This window comes from Littorina saxatilis, linkage group LG15 (genome assembly GCF_037325665.1).
Source record: "Littorina saxatilis isolate snail1 linkage group LG15, US_GU_Lsax_2.0, whole genome shotgun sequence".
Classification (NCBI taxonomy): Eukaryota; Metazoa; Mollusca; class Gastropoda; order Littorinimorpha; family Littorinidae; genus Littorina; species Littorina saxatilis.
Window position 1 is genome coordinate 35,033,739 of NC_090259.1, and position 20,938 is coordinate 35,054,676.

At 43.4% G+C, this 20,938-nt stretch overlaps 1 protein-coding gene across 1 annotated transcript; it reads right to left on the bottom strand.

The window, feature by feature from the left end:
* Positions 1–1,728: 1,728 nt before the first annotated feature.
* Positions 1,729–19,976, bottom strand: LOC138949152 (ribosome-recycling factor, mitochondrial-like). Its single transcript, XM_070320915.1, has 7 exons — positions 19,925–19,976; positions 19,489–19,805; positions 18,660–18,809; positions 15,167–15,285; positions 14,320–14,411; positions 5,355–5,514; positions 1,729–2,315 (listed from the first exon to the last, which is right to left on the bottom strand). The coding sequence occupies exons 2-7, from the start codon at positions 19,790–19,792 to the stop codon at positions 2,232–2,234; spliced, it is 909 nt and encodes a 302-aa protein (XP_070177016.1). The 5' UTR covers positions 19,793–19,805; positions 19,925–19,976; the 3' UTR covers positions 1,729–2,231.
* Positions 19,977–20,938: the final 962 nt, after the last annotated feature.

Consider the following 20,938-nt stretch of genomic DNA (forward strand, 5'->3'; position numbering starts at 1 on the left):
ATGCAATGCACGTGTACCACAAAACTGATGATTGCACACATACAAACAAATAGAAAGTGTTTCTGTCTCTTCCCTCCCCTTTTCACATTAAAAACTATCACTTTTCTAATATCAATGTGCTGCAAAAATCAAACATGTAAATGCTTGTTAAAAATGCAAACAGCTTTCTGTGCTCAATCAGATACCATCTTTCTCTCTTAGAGTTAGAGCGATCAAAATACAATTTAGTCTTTATGGAAGAATCAATAGAATACAATGCCCATCATGCTGTTCATCAACTTTTGACACACTAGTAGATTTCACAGAGAACATTTTATACACATGAATACAGGGATACACATGAATTTCACACAGCCAGCAATCACGCATATCCACGATATCTGCATTACTCTAACTAAAGATTCTCAACATAATCAGATTTTTCTGAAAGTCTGCTTCAAAACACACAAGAGGTGATCATTTCCCAGCATTTAACCATTGTTTACTGATAAAACACTCATGCCCATCGTCGTTGTAATTCACAAACCTAGTATCTCAATTTTGGCTATTTTGAGAAAAACAAAACAAAATGTTTTGAAAATTCACCGCATCAAATAGAACTTCCATTCATGGGGTGATATTTTCTTTAGAACAGTGCAATAGCAGTCTAAACATGAGTTAGTTTATAATAATATTCGATACAATCAAGAAAGTATTTAGATATAGAAATTTTTTATCCAAAGGAGGTATCCAGAATTGGAATATAATAAAAAAAAAAAATTCACCCTTAATCACCTAACCTTCAGTGGCACGAAAAACTCTTAAGTTTAACTGAAGTGGGTTTTTTGGCGCTCTCTTGAAACAAACAAAGATACAAGTTTTCATCTCCAATTTTTTTTTTCATTTTAAAAAGCAGCTGGCGATTCAAGCTTTCCTCGCCACATGGGCAAAAAAAAAAAAACAAGAAGGGCAAAGCCCATACGACTCACATGCTTGACCTTGACCTTTACAGCAATGACATCATACACTAAGAACTGCTTTACACATTTTTCCTACCAACAAGGTCAAGGTCATCCAAGGTCATGCAACACAAAGCTGTTAATTCAAGACATAGGAAGTACAATGGTGCTTATTGGCTCTTTCTACCATGAGATATGGTTACTTTTAGTGGTTCACTACCTTATTTTGGTCACATTTCATAAGGGTCAAAGTGACCTTGACCTTGATCATATGTGACCAAATGTGTCTCACGATGAAAGCATAACATGTGCCCCACATAATTTTTAAGTTTGAAACAGTTATCTTCCATAGTTCAGGGTCAAGGTCACTTCAAAATATGTATACAATCCAACTTTGAAGAGCTCCTGTGACCTTGACCTTGAAGCAAGGTAAACCAAACTGGTATCAAAAGATGGGGCTTACTTTGCCCTATATATCATATATAGGTGAGGTATTCAATCTCAAAAACTTCAGAGAAAATGGGAAAAATGGGAAAAATAGCTGTTTTTTAGGCAACATTTATGGCCCCTGCGACCTTGACCTTGAAGCAAGGTCAAGATGCTATGTATGTTTTTTGGGGCCTTGTCATCATACACCATCTTGCCAAATTTGGTACTGATAGACTGAATAGTGTCCAAGAAATATCCAACGTTAAAGTTTTCCGGACGGACGTCCGGACGGACGGACGGACGGACGGACGACTCGGGTGAGTACATAGACTCACTTTTGCTTCGCATGTGAGTCAAAAAGGGAGCTACACTTTTGTTTTAGTTCCAAAACCACAAAAATTGAGATGCAAGGTTTGTGAATTACAGCGACGATATCCACCTTTTTTTTTAAGTGAAAATCAACACTGTACATGAGGTTGACATCAGATAGTGACTATCAAGTGAATGTAAATTCAACATTTCTGAGTGGTGTTTTCATGTCAAATTTTGTCTTTAATAATATTCTTCTTAATATATTAATTTTTTCTTGTCTATCATTATATTTCACTTGCATTTCAAAGAGCCTTTTGTAAAAACCCAAATCAGTGTTAATCCTGCTGAGGGCACAATATTGGACCCCTTTGTGCAAATAGGAAGTGTGAAAAATAGGCTGTCTTTACTGTAGGAACAGTAGTCATAAGACAACCTAAGGTCACACTGTCTTTTGTTTTAAGCAGAACATATCCTTAAAGAATGAGGCAATGTACATAAAAAGAGTGTACTGTGATGGAAGCGCAAGTACATGTAGTGTAAACGGAAGAGTGGTCATTTTCCAGCCAACAGTTCCTCCTGCTTGGCGGCTAGCAGAGTGTCCAGCTGTTGTCCATAGCTGTGCATTTCATCCAGGACCTGCAACAGACCACAGTTATCTGGACTTAGTTCCAGGCACGCATTCATTCCACACACTAGACACCTATCCATAGGCACACGAAAGTTACAGGCGTAGGTGTTTTCCATAATTTATATGCCTCATACCTAACTGTTACATTTTGATAAAACATGTAGTTTTTGGGACAGATTCATCTTCTAGAAAAATAAAAATAGAACTTTGCAGTATGTTTTATTTTACTCTTAAAAGGTTTCTAGATGCAACAACAGAGCAACTTCTCCAATTTTATAAACAGATTTTATTTTCTTGGTAGATATCATAAGCACTCTGTGCCATCTCTGACCTTAAATAGTCAAACTCAATACTTTTCAGCTTTACGCCAGAATGCCAACAATTTGACCAGCCATGTAGCAGGTCAATGCTGCAGGAAAATGAGCATCTGAACAAAAGCGAGGGGAAAGGAAATGAGTGTGTGTGTGCGTGTGTGCGTGTGCGTGTGTGTGTGTGTGTGTGTGTGTGTGTGTTCGTGTGTGTGTCTGTGTATGTGTGGGTGTGTGTGTGAATAGAATAGAATAGAATAATGTTTATTGTCATGAACCAGTAAAGTTATTGACACAACAAACAACAAATAATAATAATGCATTATACAATGCTAAAACAATCCGTAACAAATTTGCCAAGACGAACTTGAACTTCGTCTTCTAAAAATAAGTTACTTGGATTTTTGTTAGCATATTTCATATTGATATGTGAAGCATCTTCTTTAAATTCATCCCTTAATTTAACATATTTATTGCATTTATCTAGAAAATGTATTTCATCTTCTATGACATTGCATTCAATACAAAGACGATTTTCTTTAGGGATATTCTGATGTCTTCCACTTTCAATTTTTAGACAATGTGTGCTAGTCCTTAATCTGCTTAACATCTTTCTGTGTTTATTATTCTTAATTTGTATTAAGTATGACTGCATTTCGTAAGATTTACTGATCATAGAATAAAACTTAAGTCTGGAATATGTATCTGATTTTTCTTTTGTCCAGTATCTTATATATTCCTCTTGTTGTTTTTTGTCAATGGCAAACTTTAATTTGTGTACATTTAATGTAGATTGGTTATGCCAAACGTGACTAAAACCTAAGTTACAAAGAGATTGTCTAACAAATTGTAGCCATGGCGTTTCTGTCGGATGGAGCAACATTGAGTCATATAATTGATGTATATATGAATCTTGTTTGGAGTCTAGAATATGCGCCCAGAATGCTATTGTTTGTGATAACATTTTTAATCCTAAAGGGAACCTTCCTAATTCCCCCAGTACAGGTATCCACATAGCTTTTCTATGAACTCCAAGAAGGAATCGACAAAATTTGATATGAACAAATTCATGAGGAGTTTTGCTAGATAAACATGATCCAAAGAAATGATCAGTATTTGTTTGTTTTATTTTATTATTAAACGTAAACGGATACCAGATTTCAGCGCCATATGTTAATATCGGATTTACAAGTGAATCAAATAAATGTATCATTGTGTCTATTTGCACGTTTTGATTGCTGAAAATTCTGCGGAGGGAATGTGCTGCTTTATTACCTTGTTTACTTAAATGATCTTGAGCTGTATCAAAATGTCCATTCTTGTGTGTGTAAGTGTGTGTGTGTGTGTGTGTGTGCGTGCTTGCGCGTGTGTGTGTGTGTGTGTGTGTGTGTGTGTGTGTGTGTGCGTGTGCGTGTGCGTGTGTGTGTGTGTGTGTGTGTGCTAGACTGTACAACAAAAGAAACGCGAAAAAATTCGTCATTGTTTGATTGACAAAATCTCCAACAATTATAGAGTTAGAATTATTAAACCACAAAAGTTTGATGAAGGCATGTTGGACCTTGCTTTTCTGTGATTATATTGATGCTGTGACTGTTTTAACATACGGGACAAGCAGGTTTAACGTTAAACACATAATGCGCGCTCGCAGCACTTGCAAGTGGAGCAGGAGAAATCTGATGTGTAAGATATGTTCACTAATGCATTAGCCACCAAAAGAGACCATGGCACGCTTGCTGCCAGTCTCACTTTTAAAACAGCCAGGATACCAAGATTGACACCACCAAAATGCCAGGTCGATTTAAAGCTGGGGATGATCCAGAAGCACTGGCATGTGCTTTAAACGTGCATATGTCAACAGTCTATCACCTTCAGCAATGTTCTGTTGACATTGGAAGCACTGCAGTTATGCAACGCGGTGGATTTTTCGCATTACCCCAATAAGACAAGATCGCAATTTCCTGCCACAACGTCTTCGAGATCGATTCAATACAGCCACTGACACTACCAGGAACATCATTGGAAGTCACCAGTGTCCGATCAGTGGTCAGAGAGCACGATGAAGACTGACTGAGCGAGACCTCCAAAACTTCGTTAACGTTAAACCTGCTTGTCCCGTGTGTTGAAACAGTCGCAGCATCAAAATAATCACACAACAGCTAGGTCAAACATGCCTTCATCAAAATTTTGTGGTTTGATAATTCTAACTCTGTAATTGTTCAAGATTTTGTCAATCAAACATTGCAGATTTTTTTTGGGTTTCTTTTGTTACTCGGTATATCATTTCGCATGTTTGTACACAATGTGTCAATGACGTGTCCGGTGTGTCAACTATTTTCTCCAAGCACAATGTAATAATATAATGCAGGTGTTTCTGATACTGTCGATGAATTAAAGCTATTGGTTCATACTCTCAGCTGCATCAGTAGAACATTAGACAAATACATAGCTATTTTATAGGGTTTTTCACTACATGTAGAGCATAAGGAAAGAGCAGCTATACTCGTACAATATCAGAGCTTGAGATGGCTAGATTGGAACACATAAGCAAAAGACAATGGAAAGAAGCTTGCATGGCCGGAAAATCTAAGGTGCATTCTGTACTCTTATTAAACTAATGGTGCCAGACTGTGAGAAGGTGATAGAGTCAGCTGCAAAGAAGCTGAGTGATGGCACAGTTGATACTACTACACGCAACTCTGCAAATGTCCACTTCAATGCAGACAAGAGTGTGATGCTTACCATATCTTGTGCTCCTTTGACAATGTCTTCAGAATGATGTTCCTTGGCACCTCTGACCTTCTTGATGTATTTGTTGTGGATGTCTCTCAAGCGTGTGTTCGCTTTGTCGTGAAGTATCTTGGCATTTTTGGCCAGACCCTCTCTCAACTCACGTGTCACTCTGTATGAACACAATTCAGAAATGTGTGTTTCAACCATAATAAGGACTACACAGTCTAAATGTATATGTTTGATAGCATCTTGAATTATCCTGCAACATACAGGCTCTGTTAAGCCTGTCCCTAATAATTGGGTGAAGTCGACTTGAACTTGTGGTAGGTACTCTGGGCTGAGAATCAAAAATTTCAAAAGTAAATTTTCATTTGATACTTACCCAAATCTCATAAATAGCAATTTACTTCAGTTGAGTGCTAAAACGTTGAACACGCTTCCCTGGTTACACTAAGGGAAGCTACTCCCCCCCAAAAAATCACGTAGCCATGGTCACCAGACCACGTGATCTATGAGGGTAAGCTCCCCTTGAAGCCACGTGACACGCGGCCGCCATATTGCTCTCACTTCTTGACAAGCCTGAGCAAACTTATAGTGGGGTAGGTGGGAGGGTATTTGGTATGAGATTTGGGTAAGTATATTTATCAAATGAAAATTTACTTTTGAAATTTTCGATTAAATTACATTATATTACTTACTCCAAATCTCATAAATAGCAGAATGCTACTAAAGGAGGAGGGATTACTCACCCTAGGATCTAGGAAGAGCTTGCCCGGCAACTACCACCGCTGCCGTCAGGACGGGCACCCGCCACGTCTCGCAGGTAGAAGTTCAGAAAGATGTCATCCGACTTCCAATAATGCAGCTCCAAGGACCTCGGAGAGCCGTCTGGACTTCAGGACAGCAAGTGAAGAGGCCCATGCACGAGTTTCATGCGTCCTCGTCGAAGAGAGAGGCAGGACATACTGAGTCGCCACCCCACCTTCTTTTTGCTGCCACCACACATAAGCCTGTTTTATGAGGGTGGAAGCCCATTTAGCCAATGTAGACTTTGCAATATCCTTGTCTCGAGTAGTGTTTGTGGAAATAAACAATAGCTTCTGATTGCTGGATCTGATGGGGTTCGTGCGAGACAAATAAACATTTAAAGCACAGACAGGGCAGTTAACAAAATCAGGATCCCCAGGGACTAAAATGTTAGACAGTGGAGGGATCGTAATAACGGGAGACTGCTGATCAGGTCTCTGATTTTTAGCCAGGAAGTCTGGTCTAAAATTAAGAGATATGGAACCATCTGATTGAATAGAAATGTCTTTTTGTAAGCCAGATACTTGTAAGCCAGAGCATGACTGTACACTCTTCAAAAAATGTTAAGGATCGGTTGAACAAACAGATCTAATAATAAAAAATTGCCAAAAAATTAAACATCGACATAATAATTAAAAGATTAATGTGTTTGAATTAACAAATGAACAATGAGTTTTGACCTAGAATTTTGTTTGGCAGGCAGAGTTATTTCCCTTTGTGGGACTTCTCAAAAGCTTCTGCATTTTGGAAGAAAAAGGGTATTTTTTAAAGCCCCATGAAATTTGCGGAACGCATGCCAGGGCAAAAGGTTGTGATGCACGTGCTGTCAACAGGCTCCTGGCTATGAACATCGCTCACCAGCTTGTGTTTAAAGGTTGACATGCTGACACAATAATGCACAGTAGCAACATGCCCCCACAAAGAAAACTGAGCGATTTGGATAGAGGAAGGGCAATAGGATGGCTACAAGACGGTGTTGCTGCCAGGCAAGTGACCCAGAGGCTTGCAGTGGCTCCCTCTGTCATCATCAGACTAAAACAGAGATTCCACGCAACTGGAAGAGTGCAGGAGCGACAACGTTCTGGTCGGCCCTGAGTCACCACACAAGGAGAGGATCGCTTCATTCAGAGGCAGGCCATGCAACAAAGAATGGCTACGGCAAACAACATTAGGCAACACCTACAAGCTACCACCAACACTGTTGTTAGTGGTCAGACGATCCGAAATCGCTTACACAACTTTGGTTTGCGTGCAAGGCGTCCAGTCCGAGGAACAACCCTGACTGCTAATCACCGAGCAGCTCGCCGAGCCTGGTGCACTCAACATGTGAGGTGGCAACGTCGGCAGTGGGCTCAGGTGTTGTTTACAGATGAGTTCCGCTTTTGCTTGGAACCTGCTGATCTTTCTTTCTTTATTTGGTGTTTAACGTCGTTTTCAACCACGAAGGGTTATAAACCTGCTGATGGTCGCATCCGAGTGTGGAGGTGTCACGGAGAGCGCTTCGCAGAAGGCGCTGTTCTGGAACGACAGCGTTTTGGCGGAGGCTCTGTGATGGTCTGGGGAGGGATCAGCACACGTCTAAGGACACCTATGTACCATGTGGTGGGCAACTTGACCGTGTCCGCTACCAGAATGAGATCCTGCAACCGCTGGTCGTTCCAGCCCTCTAAGCGATCGGCCCTCGTGCGATTCTTCAGGATGACAACGCACCTCCCCATCGCTCTGCAGCTGTAAACACCTTCATCCAGCAGGCCAGGGTCAACAGGATGCTGTGGCCAGCCAACAGCCCGGACCTGAACCCCATAGAGCACATGTGGGACGAGCTTTGTTGTCGGGTACAGCAACATCACCCTCCTCCTGCCAATCTGGGTCAACTGCTGCATTGGCTCCAGCAGGAGTGGAATGGAGTTCCCAGAGCATTCATATGCAACCTGATCCACTCCATGCGCCAACGATGTGTTGAATGCCTGGCACATAACGGAAGGCACACGCGTTATTGACACTGATTCACATTGTTGTGAATTCCATTTTCGAGGGTTGTCACGTTTGACACACTCCAGCTAAATTGTCGCTGCCGCGTTCGATTTTTGCTTTGTTTGTCATTACTCCTTGGTTGTTCAATTATATAATTTTAAAAAAATGAAAGAATTCGGTCTTGTCTGTTTTGTGTGGCATGCTTGTAAAAAAGTGATCCTTAACTTTTTTTGAAGAGTGTACTTCGTTACCTCTTCGTAGCTAGTAAAAGTAACATGAGTGTTTTGCGAGTTAGGTTTGGGAGCTTCAAGGACAAGGAAAAGATCCCATGCAGGGACTGGTATCTTAGACTTAAAGTCTACAATCGAGGCGCCTTTCAGCACCGAGGCTATAGCTCCACCAAGATTGATGGTATGGCCTAATTGCTTTAGCGTAGACGAGATAGCCGACCTTCTGACCTTAAGCGAAGAAGCCGAACAACCTTGCAATGACAACCGTGACAAATGGTTTGCAACTTGCATTGATCTAGGAGCCACTGGATTGACTCCGTTCAAAGCACACCAACGAGTCCAAGCGGTCTAATGAGAGGAGTATACAGATCTCGTAGAACTTCTGTGTGCCTCTTGAACCAAGGAAACAGTCATGTCCGACTGTTACACGACACTTGAGATTGCCACAAGTTCTCAAACGTCGTATAGTTGTGTTCTTTTATTCTACGTCGCCCGTCTTCGCAGCAGCAGAAAACAACTCGTCAAATTGAGTTCGAGGATTTATTTAGCATTCCATACATACAACTGTACATCGTAGCAGAACTCAAAGTAGAAGCCTTTTAACATACAAATCACGCTGGCCTATATAGTAAATACTCAATCTCGAGAATATTCCAGACCGAACATGATACAACTAAAATTAGATGAATAGAACGGACTAGAATAGTGACATTCTCTGTGACGTACATCAAAAGCGCCGACGCACTTAATCCGAGCGAACGCCACGAACCCACGACTCAAAACAACGTGGTAAACAACTTGTTTTGACAGGACTAGAAAGTTCACCTACATTCTCGTTCAAACATAAATACTGTGTTTACAAAACATAATATCGATACTTTCCCACAAAGTACAAATAAGTCAACCACATGCAACACACAAAACTGAACCAAAGTTCAGCAACGGCAGCGTTTCCCAACACCGACGCGCCAGAGTGTTTGAGTGCGTCCCTAACAACCTCCAGCCGTGTAGCTGTAGAGACCGCAGGTTTTCGCGAAGCACGCCGGTTCTGGGTTGTAGGAGCTCTCCCTTGACCAGATTTAGTGGTACGGGAGGGCCCTGAGAAAGACGCAGCAGATCCGGGTACCAGTGCTGACTGGTGCACATTGGAGCTACGAGAACGAGAGAAGGGCGTTCTAGATCTGCCTTTCTGAGCACTTTTTCGAGGAGGGACGGTGGAGGGAATGCGTAGGCTGACAGGCCTGACCAGTCCAACTCCAGGGCGTTCACCGCCCATAGGCCCGGGTCCGGAAACGGTGAGACGAACAGAGGGAGTCTCTTCGAGAACCGCATCGCAAAAAGATCGATCATCGGTTTGTCGATGTGAGCCCAAAGGCGCTGGAGGGCATGGTGAGTGATGGTCCACTCCGTGTGTACGACACGTGAGGACCGGATCAGTGCATCTGCCAGGACATTGAGACGGCCTGGGAGATGTTTGGCGGGCAACGTGATTCGATGCTGCTGGCACCAGATCAGAATCTGGCAAGATCTGATCGACAGGGAGGGAGAGCGTACTCCGCCCTGATTGTTGAGATAAGCAGCTACTGTGGTATTGTCCGTGAGAATGCGAACATGTCTGCCCCGCAGATGGGGCAGAAAACTCAGGAGACCCTGAGCAACTGCCTCCAGTTCTAGGACGTTGATGTGAGATTCTGCCTGAACAGCATTCCAGAGGCCTGAGGCCGTATGCTGTTCCAGGTGTGCACCCCATCCCGATAGGGACGCGTCTATGCAAAGATCTGCACTGAAGGGAGGAGGGACAATCAGGGTACACCCTGGGTGATCCAGTCCATCTGCAGCCACTGACTGGTTGTGTGATGGAACCACCCTTGAATCGGCACTGACATCTTCCAGCCTTGGGAAGCCGGATGCCAAGCCGCTGAGAGAGCTGCCTGGAAAGGGCGCTTGTGCACCCTTCCCAGGGTAACAAGCTTGGCCATGGACTCCATTTGTCCCAAAATGGATGCAAGGAGCCTCACTGGCGCTCTTTGATGTTTGTCCAGACTCCGAATCGAATCTTGAAGCTGGGTCACTCTCCTGAGAGAAGGCCAAACCGTCCAAGCCACGGTGTCGAATCTCATGCCCAGATAGGTGAACGCCTGGGCAGGGGAGAGATCCGACTTGGCCTGATTGATCGCAAATCCCATGTCTAGAGCTAGACGCAGGACGAAGTGAGTATGGGATAGGCAAAGTTCCCGAGCCTGGCTCATCCTGAGACTGGCTCAGGATGAGCCAGTCGTCCAAGTACGCCCGAAGCCGTACGCCCTTTTGCCTGATCAGAGCACAAAGCTGTCTCACAACCATAGTAAAGATCCATGGTGCGAGCGACAGACCGAAGGGCAGGGCCCTGAACTGATAAGCTTTGTCTCCCCATCGGAAACGCAGCCACTTTCTGTCCATGAGGATGAGGATATGAAAATAAGCGTCCGTTAAGTCTATAGACGTGACCCAATCGCCTGGGCGAAGGGCGTCCCTGACCGTCGCTGGAGTTTCCATCGTGAATCCGATCTCTCTCAGAAAAGCGTTCAGGGGGGATAGGTCTAGAACTGGACGTCACCCCCCTGATGCCTTGGGGACCACGAAAATCCGACCATAAAAGCCCGGGGAGGAATGATCGATCACTTCTTCCACGGCTTGTTTCTGCAATAGCGCCAGAATCTTGGCGTTGATAACCATGACCGATTCTTTGTTGGCAGGAAAAGAAAACTGGGGTAGAACTCTGGTAAGAGGCACTTTGCCCCCTCGCCAGAGCAGCCGGAACCCCGATCTGATTATCCCTACGATCCATTGACTGGATACATTCTGTATCCAGCAACAGAGAGCCCGAGACGGGCCGCCCGCCACCACAGGGATGGAGGCTGTAGGAATAAGCTGATCGGGGATGCATCATTGGGGGTTGGGCTTGCGCCCAGACCCCCGAGACTTGCCGAAGGAGGGCTTCTTATTTGGATAAGGAGCGCTCCTTCCGCAGCCTCTAGCAGGACCAGAACGTTGTTTGGAACCGCCTTCAGCCGAAGAGGCCATGGGGGCAGACGAACCGGATTGTTTGGTATAAGATTGACAAGCAGAGCGTTGCGTAAACTTTGCAAACTCCAAGTCTTTCGCTTCTGGTGTCTCCTTGTGCAGAGCATCAAGAGACAAAGGACCCAGTAAAGCATCCTCTGTAAACGGAGAGGTGCGCAGAGAGTCAATCGTTCTACGATCATGCAGCCGAGACTCCGAGAGGAAATTATCTCTCCAGGTAAAGACTGCGTGAGCGTAGAGCCTGGCCGAGGACGACATTTGTTGTGCTGACACCTTCGTCAGCGCAGACAAAAGAGAGGCCACATCCTGCTTGCTTGCGTCGTTTCTGAACTCAAAAGGTTCAAGCGAACGAGACAGAGATCACAACAAAGTCTCAGTAAGAGATGCAAGTTCCAGCGATGACCTTCCTGCTTCCTCCAATCCAAGCAGAGCGGATTCGGGGTAAGCAAAGGTCTTATCCTTTTTGAAAGGATCAAACCGAAGATACTCAATCGCCGGAGTCACCGGAAGCGGTGCTCTTGGCAATGCGAAAGTCTGAATCAAACCGCGAGAGCTGTGTCTTTAAACCAATTTCTTGTGAGAAGAGTGGCGAAACACAGAGGCCTGTTGTTCCGTGGCAAGCCATGACTCCGCTGAAGAAGGAGCTGGACCATGCGCCACAAGCAAAGGAACTGGCCGAAGAGGCATGCTACTAACCGGAAGTGGGTTAGCAGCTAACACCTTCGCCATCTCGTAGGCTACCGACGGGGATTCGCAAAATCGAAAACCCGGGGAAGCAGGCTGCGATGGCATGAAATCATCGATCGCTGTCTTCGGTGGAGCGGTAGCATCGACTGCTGCGACCACTCCCTCCGGAAAATATCTCGAAGTCACCTCAGCTGCCAAAGCGATGGAAAGGTGAAACTTCGCCGGTAGCCGGAACCTTTCATCTTCATCCGGAGCGGAAGTAGCACTTCCGTAAACTGAAGAAGCATCCTGCGCGACGGCGCAGTCTTCCGGTAGGAAAACGCGTTTAGTACGGCAAGCGTCACTATCAACGGTAACCGGAAAAGAGTGAGGGCGTCCACCGGAAGTGTAAGCCTCTCCTGACATCTGGTCAATGTCGTCTTCATGTTCCGCAAGCGGAAGTGAAGATGCCTGTGCAGCCGAAGAAACGTGAGGAAGTTCACGATCTCGACACACTCCCTGTGGGATGGCACAAGTAACGCCCTCAAGACGGAAGGAAGTTCCCGCTGTTGGACGCACTTGAGAGTCACGTTCGCCACCCACTGCCGCGGAACGACAGCTGGCTACTTGTGCTCGACCAGTCATACCTTGTCGGTTAAGGAAACCGGAAGACAGGTCCTTGCATGGAAACAGCAACTCGTCAAGACCGGAAGTCGGAGAGCCATCTAGAACGTCGGCCGACATAACAGTGGCAGAAGGAAGTCGCATACTTGACAACGACTCAACACCGACAACCCTAGAGGGAAGTTTGGAAGAAAGGAGACTGGCAGCTCTCTGTTCCTCCACAAAAATGTCCTTCAACTGACCCGCAAAAGTCTGAAAAATTTCTAACATCTGCTCTTTGTCTAAAGGAGCGTTGCTAGCAGAAATTCTGTTAAGTTCAGGAGGTGGAGAAACCACCGGTGAAACAGTAGGCGGATCAATGACTACGTTAAATGTAGCAGAAGTGGCTGGGTCAACAACCTGCACAGTAGGCTTAGATTTAGGTTTCCTTGCCGACCGCTTAGAAGGTGTATCAGGCTCCACGTGCGTAGAGCTACGCTTCTTTGCGTCTTTATCAGACATGTTGACCACCGGAAAAGTTCTAGAAATACAAGTTCTGAAACCGAAAATTCCCTAGCCAAAAACGAAAGCAGGAAAGATCTCACCCGTGAGTAAGTACGAAGAGAAAACCAGGGGAAAATTCAGCCAACCAAGGCTGAAAAGGGCAACAAGAGCCCGGAGCGTGAGTCCAAGTACGTCTGAGCAGCTCAGGCGTTGGAAGAGAAGTGAGAACAATATGGCAGCCGCATGTCACGTGGCTTCAAGGGGAGCTTACCCTCATAGATCACGTGGTCTGGTGACCATGGCTATGGTTTTTTGGGGGAGTAGCTTCCCTTAGTGTAACCAGGGAAGCGTGTTCAACGTTTTAGCACTCAACTGAAGTAAATTGCTATTTATGAGATTTGGAGTAAGTAATATGTAATTTAATACAGAGTTATCTTTTCTTGGCGTCTCAAACCTTTTAGCCAGAATTTGCATATATGCATGACTGCCAGTAGTCTCTACCAGCGTGAGGTTTGCTTCTATCTGAGTAATTTACATAACAAAATGATGATTACAATAAATTGACATAAGTTAATTGTAACACATAGTTCTTTGTTCTATTTTGGCTAGTCAGCATGGTCTGTGCCCGCAAGGTGAGTGTTGGGATATCCAGTTTGAAAATGTCGCAGTATGAAATAATACAGGTAGGTGGTTAGTTCTTGTACTTTAGGTCAACTAAAGTTGATAAACACATCCGTCACTTCGTCTGATTTCTTTGTCCATCCAGAACTCATTTGACAGAGAGAGCAACTTCATCTCAGCTACGGTAAAACTTGTGAAGCGAAGTTGGGGACGAAGCTCTTTGCCTTAGCCGCATGTTTTCGGTAGTATATAGACTTCGTGAAGTCAACTTTGGTTTAAGTTGGACGAGCTTCAGTATTGTCTCCAAAAGGTGAAGAAATATAAAAAGAAGTACTTGTTCAAAATGTTAATTTCTTCTGAGGCATAAATTTATATATGTATTCATGGAAACAGTATCATACAACACCATGCATGTGCCTGTTAATAGGACTGGAAGAGAGGGGTGGGAAATATGAGTTAAAAGATTGAAATGTATAAGATAATCTCACAGTTCAAAATGCACTCACTTTGGCAATGGTATAAAGATAGTTGTTCCATCTTGCTGGGGGTTCACATTCAATCCTGACTGACTAATTGCATCTTTAACTGCCGGGAGGTACTGCAACATGAAAACACTAGTGAAAGTAAAACACAAAGTACCCTGCTACAACAACAAAAATAATAATAAAATGTTTTATAAGAGACTGCTTATGACCGTCTGAGTGGGCTTCTTTAAAGCTTATTGTTTTTACAACAAAACTTTTCATTTTCCTCTTCCTTGTGCATGGAATTTTGCCTGTTAGAACCTGTCCATCACGACCCAACATTGCAGACTTTCAAATAACTTTCCCCCAACTTTTGTCGGTTTAAAATCGCTTCCGAGTCTGCCATGTGAATGGCCCTGAAGATTTAGGTTCAATTTAGGCCAGATTAAGCAGTGACTCAAAAACTCAGTTCAGTGCTGCTCGGCTTGGTGCAGACAAATTTCATTATCGCGTTTACTGATTGGTTAGCACTATCAACTGAGAAAATCTGCCATGTGAACAGCACTTAACTGTACAGATAGGTGGTTGTTATAGAAAAGTTAATTGCATAGGGAAAAAATTGCTGGGGATCCTTTGGGGTGGTCGTAATGGGCAGGTGGTCGTGATCAAGAGGATGTGGCCAGATCAGGTTCCACTGTAGCAGGAGTTTTTGTTCTTCAAAACTCACGATCACATTGAGGGAAATGTCTGTTTCTCCAAACCAGAAATGCATGTTGTTGTTTTTTTCTTAGTTTGTGTAGAAGCCCTATTAATTCCCACTGTGTTGTTTTGCTGTTGTATTTGCTTTCATCATGATGCATGTTCCCTGGCAAGATCACTTTGTGATTACCTGTGGGGAAGCTGCCATGTTGACGAGAATGAGTGATGGGTTTTTCTGCACCACCTGTCCAAGCTGTATCAAGGGGAAAACACCATCATCTGTTTTCACCTGAAGGTTGTCATAGACACCTGGCCACAGAAAATCAGGTCTCAAAACAGAGGGAGTATTAAAATGGAGGTAAATTTAGGTTATGAACAGAAAAACTGTTAAAAGGAAAGGTCTGAATTTTAGGGGTTTTGATAGGGGGTTTCCACTGTATACTTAGAATGCAGTTTGATCTAGACTCATTCATGTATACAATGAAAAACAAATAAGTCATTACAAACCTGTCCATACAGTGCAGGTGGCCGGTCACACGAGGGGTGCCCCTCCTCCCCCCCCATCACACACACACACAAACATACTGACAGACTGAGTGAATGTATGCTACTCATGAGCCACTACTAAAACAATAACATGCTACAGTGGAACCTCCCGTAACAACCTCTCCCAAGAACGACCCCCTCCTTTTGCCGACCGGATTTCTCGGCACAGATGCCTTTCATACTGTAACTAACCTCCCAAGAACGACGCCCTCATTTTTCAGACGAAAGACCTACCAACGTAGGGTCAATAACGACTTTGACCTTTTCACCAGTAAGTGTCAAAGTCCGTAATTACCCGGCACACGCACGCAATTAGTCACGCATCAAGAGGTGGTAGTCAGTTCTGAGTTGTGCGTGCAAGTCCAGTGGCCTATGGCTGTCTTTTCTCACCGATTGCTGACACAATTGAAGGACTGCCCTCAAAGTAGGGGGGGGGGGGGGGTGTAGGTGCAGTTTGAACAACACATCAATAATGAATTGCTGTGTACTATTCTGTGAGTGGTCTCCATTGATGTCTGAGAGAAAACTCTTCCTGACCCAGTTTACAGACACTGATCTTCTTACCCGGGGTCAATGACAGAGTTTTTACCTATGAGGCCATGTGTGTGTGTTATGTCTGCCTCTCTGTGCGCTGATGTATGCACATACATCATGCTAATCCATATGCACATCAAATAGGAACAAAAATGGGATAACGAACACAACTTTCAAGGGACACAACTGCGGAAAATCAGAAAGACTGAACTGTCCAACAGTTGCCTCCCCTGTGAAAAAAATGATACCTCCCAAACTCTTAATAAAGACCCCTCCTTTTTAAGACTGATTTTTCTGGACATTTTCAAGGTCGTTGGTGGGAGGTTTTGCTGTATAACATTTAACTGAAAGGAAAAAAACCCTGTTCAGTAATAATGGCTTTAAATCAATGGTCTAAAAAGAAGAGAGATAAAAGAAATCCTCAAATCACTGAAGACACAGGCACCCTATGAAAGCAGCCACACACATACTGCCCAGATGCTTTGCAAGAATATCCATTGAACACCAGAGATGCATGTCGTAATTTCTTTTTGTCTGGCTTTATTTAATGCTTGCAGTGACTTTTCCTTTTGTTTGTTTGTTTATTTGTTGCTTAACGTCCAGCCGACTACGCAGAGCCATATCAGGACGAGGAAGGGGGGGATGAAGGGGGCCACTTGTCAAGCGATTCCTGTTTACAAATGCACTAACCCATTACTTGTGTCCCAGCAGGCTTTAGTAAAACTAAATTAATACCTACTGGAAGATTACCAGTTTCCAGTATGTTAAAATAGGCTTAACCTATCTACTGCTGGACTTACATCAGAACACTAACAGATTAAACTATACATGAATCGCGAGACAAGCGGCAAGAGAAGAGATTTTTGGAAAAAATACAGGTGAATGAGCAAGAAGGCAGAAAAAAGAAAAGAATTCATGAAGAAAAAGAGAGCATGACAGGAAAGAGGAACCAAAAATCTACCTAACAGCAAACTAGAAAGCTCCTGCGGTTCCAAAAACAGGAGGGGCCTTTAATTTCATAACCGCAGTGCCCCACTGCGGGAAGTGACTTTTCCTGGACTGTCCAGTTTCCACTCTCCCCTTACCTCTCACTCCCCCTCCCCCACTCCCTTTACCAAGCCACTCACAGCAGAAACTTTGAATCTGCATGGAAGAGTACAGCTTTTCTGTGTGGAAGAGTACGCCTTTTCAATTATCTCCAGAGCTCTTCCAGCTGTCACCACCATCTCACCCTAGCGATCTAACCACCCTCCCTCCAGCCACTGTCATGTGTCGGCTGAAGGCCACTGTCCACTGAGACAAAAGCCAAGTGGTCGTGTCTACCTCTTGACATCGAGGGGGGTGGGGGTTTATGATCAACAAGCAAGAAAGCTGAAGAGTGAACAGATCTATGAGGTTACGGACTGTTCGTCTCAATGGTCAAGGCTCAGAAAAAAAAAAGAGCATGGCTATGCTTATCTTGTCAATGAATGAGGTACCACACCGCAGCCATCTTTTGCCACCACGCCTGATCAAAGTTTTGGCCTCAACCATCAGCTGGGATGTCTAACATGACACACTATGATGCTGTCGGTACTGAGGATTCAACTCTGTGACTCCGAGGGCCTGGGGCAACTGCTTCCGTTGTTTATGTCCGACAGACAAGGAAAAAAAGTAGAAGAGCATAGTGCAATATCATGTTAGCATCTTCTCCTCTAAAAACAAGTTAACAGGAGACTGACATCATTCCTGTAGTGTTATGCACTGCTGCTTTGTTATCGATGTGGTCACAGTTGTGGTGAAATTCAATGACCGTCTGTCTGCACATTGCAGGTATGACCTACAGTTCAGACCGAACGTTAGTGTCCGCATCAACGTTTTGCAGGTGTCCATTAAGAGGGTGCAATCATCGTCGAAAAACACTCCGTGCCCAGCAAATGTCAGGTATCTGTTCACGCTTGGGGCCGTACATTGCAGGGACTGCTGTAATGTTCACATTGTTTCGACAAACACATATAACAATAAAATCAGGAACTCCCCCCATGCATTCAGACTACATCATACCCCAAAGCCTTTATACTAGGCAAAAAAAAAATAGGTGTGGTTACGGTAACATACCCCCAAAAAATAGGGTAGGAAGGTAGGCAATCAGTTTCTGTTTTTTTACTTTTTTTTTTAATGTGTACAAATTAAACCTACTTGACAGGGAAATAAGTGTGCGACTCGAGCGCTTTCGCTTTCATTGCGTTTTCTGCACTCGTTTTCTTGTTTTTTGGGTTTTTTTTACAAATGTAATAAAAAGTTATAGGGTTGGCCCCTAAAAATAGGGTAGGTCGAGTTACTGTAACCACACCTATTTTTTTTTTAGGCCCTATGAGTGTTTCTTACAGTCTCACTCTCACTCTCTTAAAAAGATCTGACAATGTATCCCAAAGCTCTATATGCGCACACACAGTAATACATACATATTACACAAACACTATCTGCCCCCTGCCTCATCTCTCTTATTGTCCAGACAATCCCCCACATGCCTCCTATGAACCACTTCTAAGTTCTATACCGAACACATCAACAATTCACACACACACACAAAGAAAGAAAAGAGACAAAAGTAGAGTGCTCACCAATATTAGTTCTCAAGGAGATTTGTTGAATCATCTGCTGCTTCAGGTCTTCCACCACTGCCTGCATTTCACCTTGACATTTCTGCAGGTCTAACACCCCTTCAAGCTCCTCTGCATTCAGTATCACCTTTTTCTTGCCGCCTTTCACCACTGAAAAAGACGTATGCAAAGGCTAAATGAATACATAGAAAGAATATCAGTTCTTAAGCATATAATCCTACACTACTTCTTCTGCGTTCGTGGGCTGAAACTCCCACGTACACTCGTGTTTTGCACGAGTGGAATTTTACGTGTATGACCGTTTTTACCCCGCCATTTAGGCAGCCATACACCTCTTTCGGAGGAAATCCTACACTACAGTGGAACCCCCCTTTTAAGACTCCCTCATTTTTAAGACCTTGTTTTTTCAGACTTTCTGTTCATAGCCTCTGTAAAATTACCCCCATTTTAAGACTCCCTCCTTTTTAAGACCGTATAATCTCAGATTTGTGGAGGTCTTAAAAGGGGGGTTCCACTGTACCTCAACGTCTCTCGACTCCTCTCTCTCTTTGCCCTCTCTGTATGTATGAGTGTGTGTGTAGCTATGTAGAATTCCATATAATGGCACAACGATGCACTTTCTGATCAGTACAAATCGGGGACTTATCATCAAACACACATAATTCTTATGGATACATGCATGGACAGTATCGGTAAGGTCTTTACTTACAGGGATTAATGTATGCCATTATCATTATGTATAGGTGTATCTTTGCTTTCTTTCACTGCGCACATGTGTTTATATTCAACTCAAGTTAATCGAAAAATGGTTTTTTTTTCACGTACATACCCTTTTCCTTCTTTGCTTTTTTGGCATAACAGCGCACGACACACCAAGACGTTGGCTGTGGAATTTTGCCCATTAACACACTACCTGTCACCATTGCTCCTCGCTGATGAATCACTAGATTGCGGTATGCTTTGTTGCTGACAGTCACAGGGGATGCCATGCACCTGGTATGAAGGTGTGCATGCTGAACCGATGCAGGTCTGACACCTAAAAGCTTTACAAGAGGGTTCGATCTTGTCTGGGTAAATTTACAGCTTAGAAAATGTCGCGAGGGAAGAGTTGTCAGCAAACCTCTGGCTGCCATTGTGAGTGAAAGCCTGAAACAAAATAAATAGAATTAGGCAGTGGTAAAGGAACTTTTAACACCATAATATACCTAACCTAGCTTACAACAAAATCCAACACGCACACGGGGATACACTACAAAAGTACACACCTCAGCGTGGAATATTGCAGACACCTTGAAAGATTGAGTGTGTCAGAGTGGCTTCCCTTGTTCGTCTTGGAAACGAATTTTACCGAGATTTCAGTACACTACACGAAAAACTAGACAACAATTACAACATGTAATAATAATTCATAGACCGTGGTGCCCAAAATACTAAAATATAGCAGTCAGGACCCGGCTTTGCCAAGGTGCTTATTAGATGGATGTTACAAATATGTGTGAGACAATTTTAGAGTGGTGGTCCGAACTGGAAGAAAATTCAACACTAATAATATGATAAGCCTCGAGGTTTTGTATGCGTCCATTTTCATTTTCAAATTTGTTTCAGGTCTGTCATATATATAACAGGCTCAATATCGTCTTCTCATTTTCAATCATCGTACTTGTACAGTGACTCAATAAATAAATAAAAATACGCGTCGCGTTGACCAGATTCTGAAGGTGTTGATATTTCAGTAGTGCAAGCCGGTTTTCTTTTTACAACATTCGTCAGCATGTTCAGTCGGGCCATTGTGGCGCAGCAACTCTGTAGAAAAATAAATGCTTTCACTTGTTTATTTTATTGAATTGAATAAATTTAAAAAAATCGTAGCAGTGCTGTTTTTTGTTGCAAACTTCTTTGACAACAAAATGCTTCGACTTCAACATCATCGATACCAAATAATGTATATGTGTGAATCAAGTCCCTTCTTAATCTTCTTGATTTGAGAGTAGGAAAATTTAGTGCCGTTAGTCTGATCTATTAGCATCAACATAATTTGACATTTTAAAGCTGGAGAGAAAAAAAATCATAAATTTGGTTTATCTGCCATGATTCCCCTTTGGAGTTTGTGTTTGTATGTGTGAAGGCACAGCGATTCCTAGAACTAACCTAATAATCTAGTTGTCTTTGAAGACGTCTTATCAGCTGTTTGTCTGTTTATTTGTTTGTTTGCTTGTTGTTGTTGTTGTTGTTGTTGTTGTTGTTGTTGTTGTTGTTGTTGTTGTTGTTGTCAGTGTCAT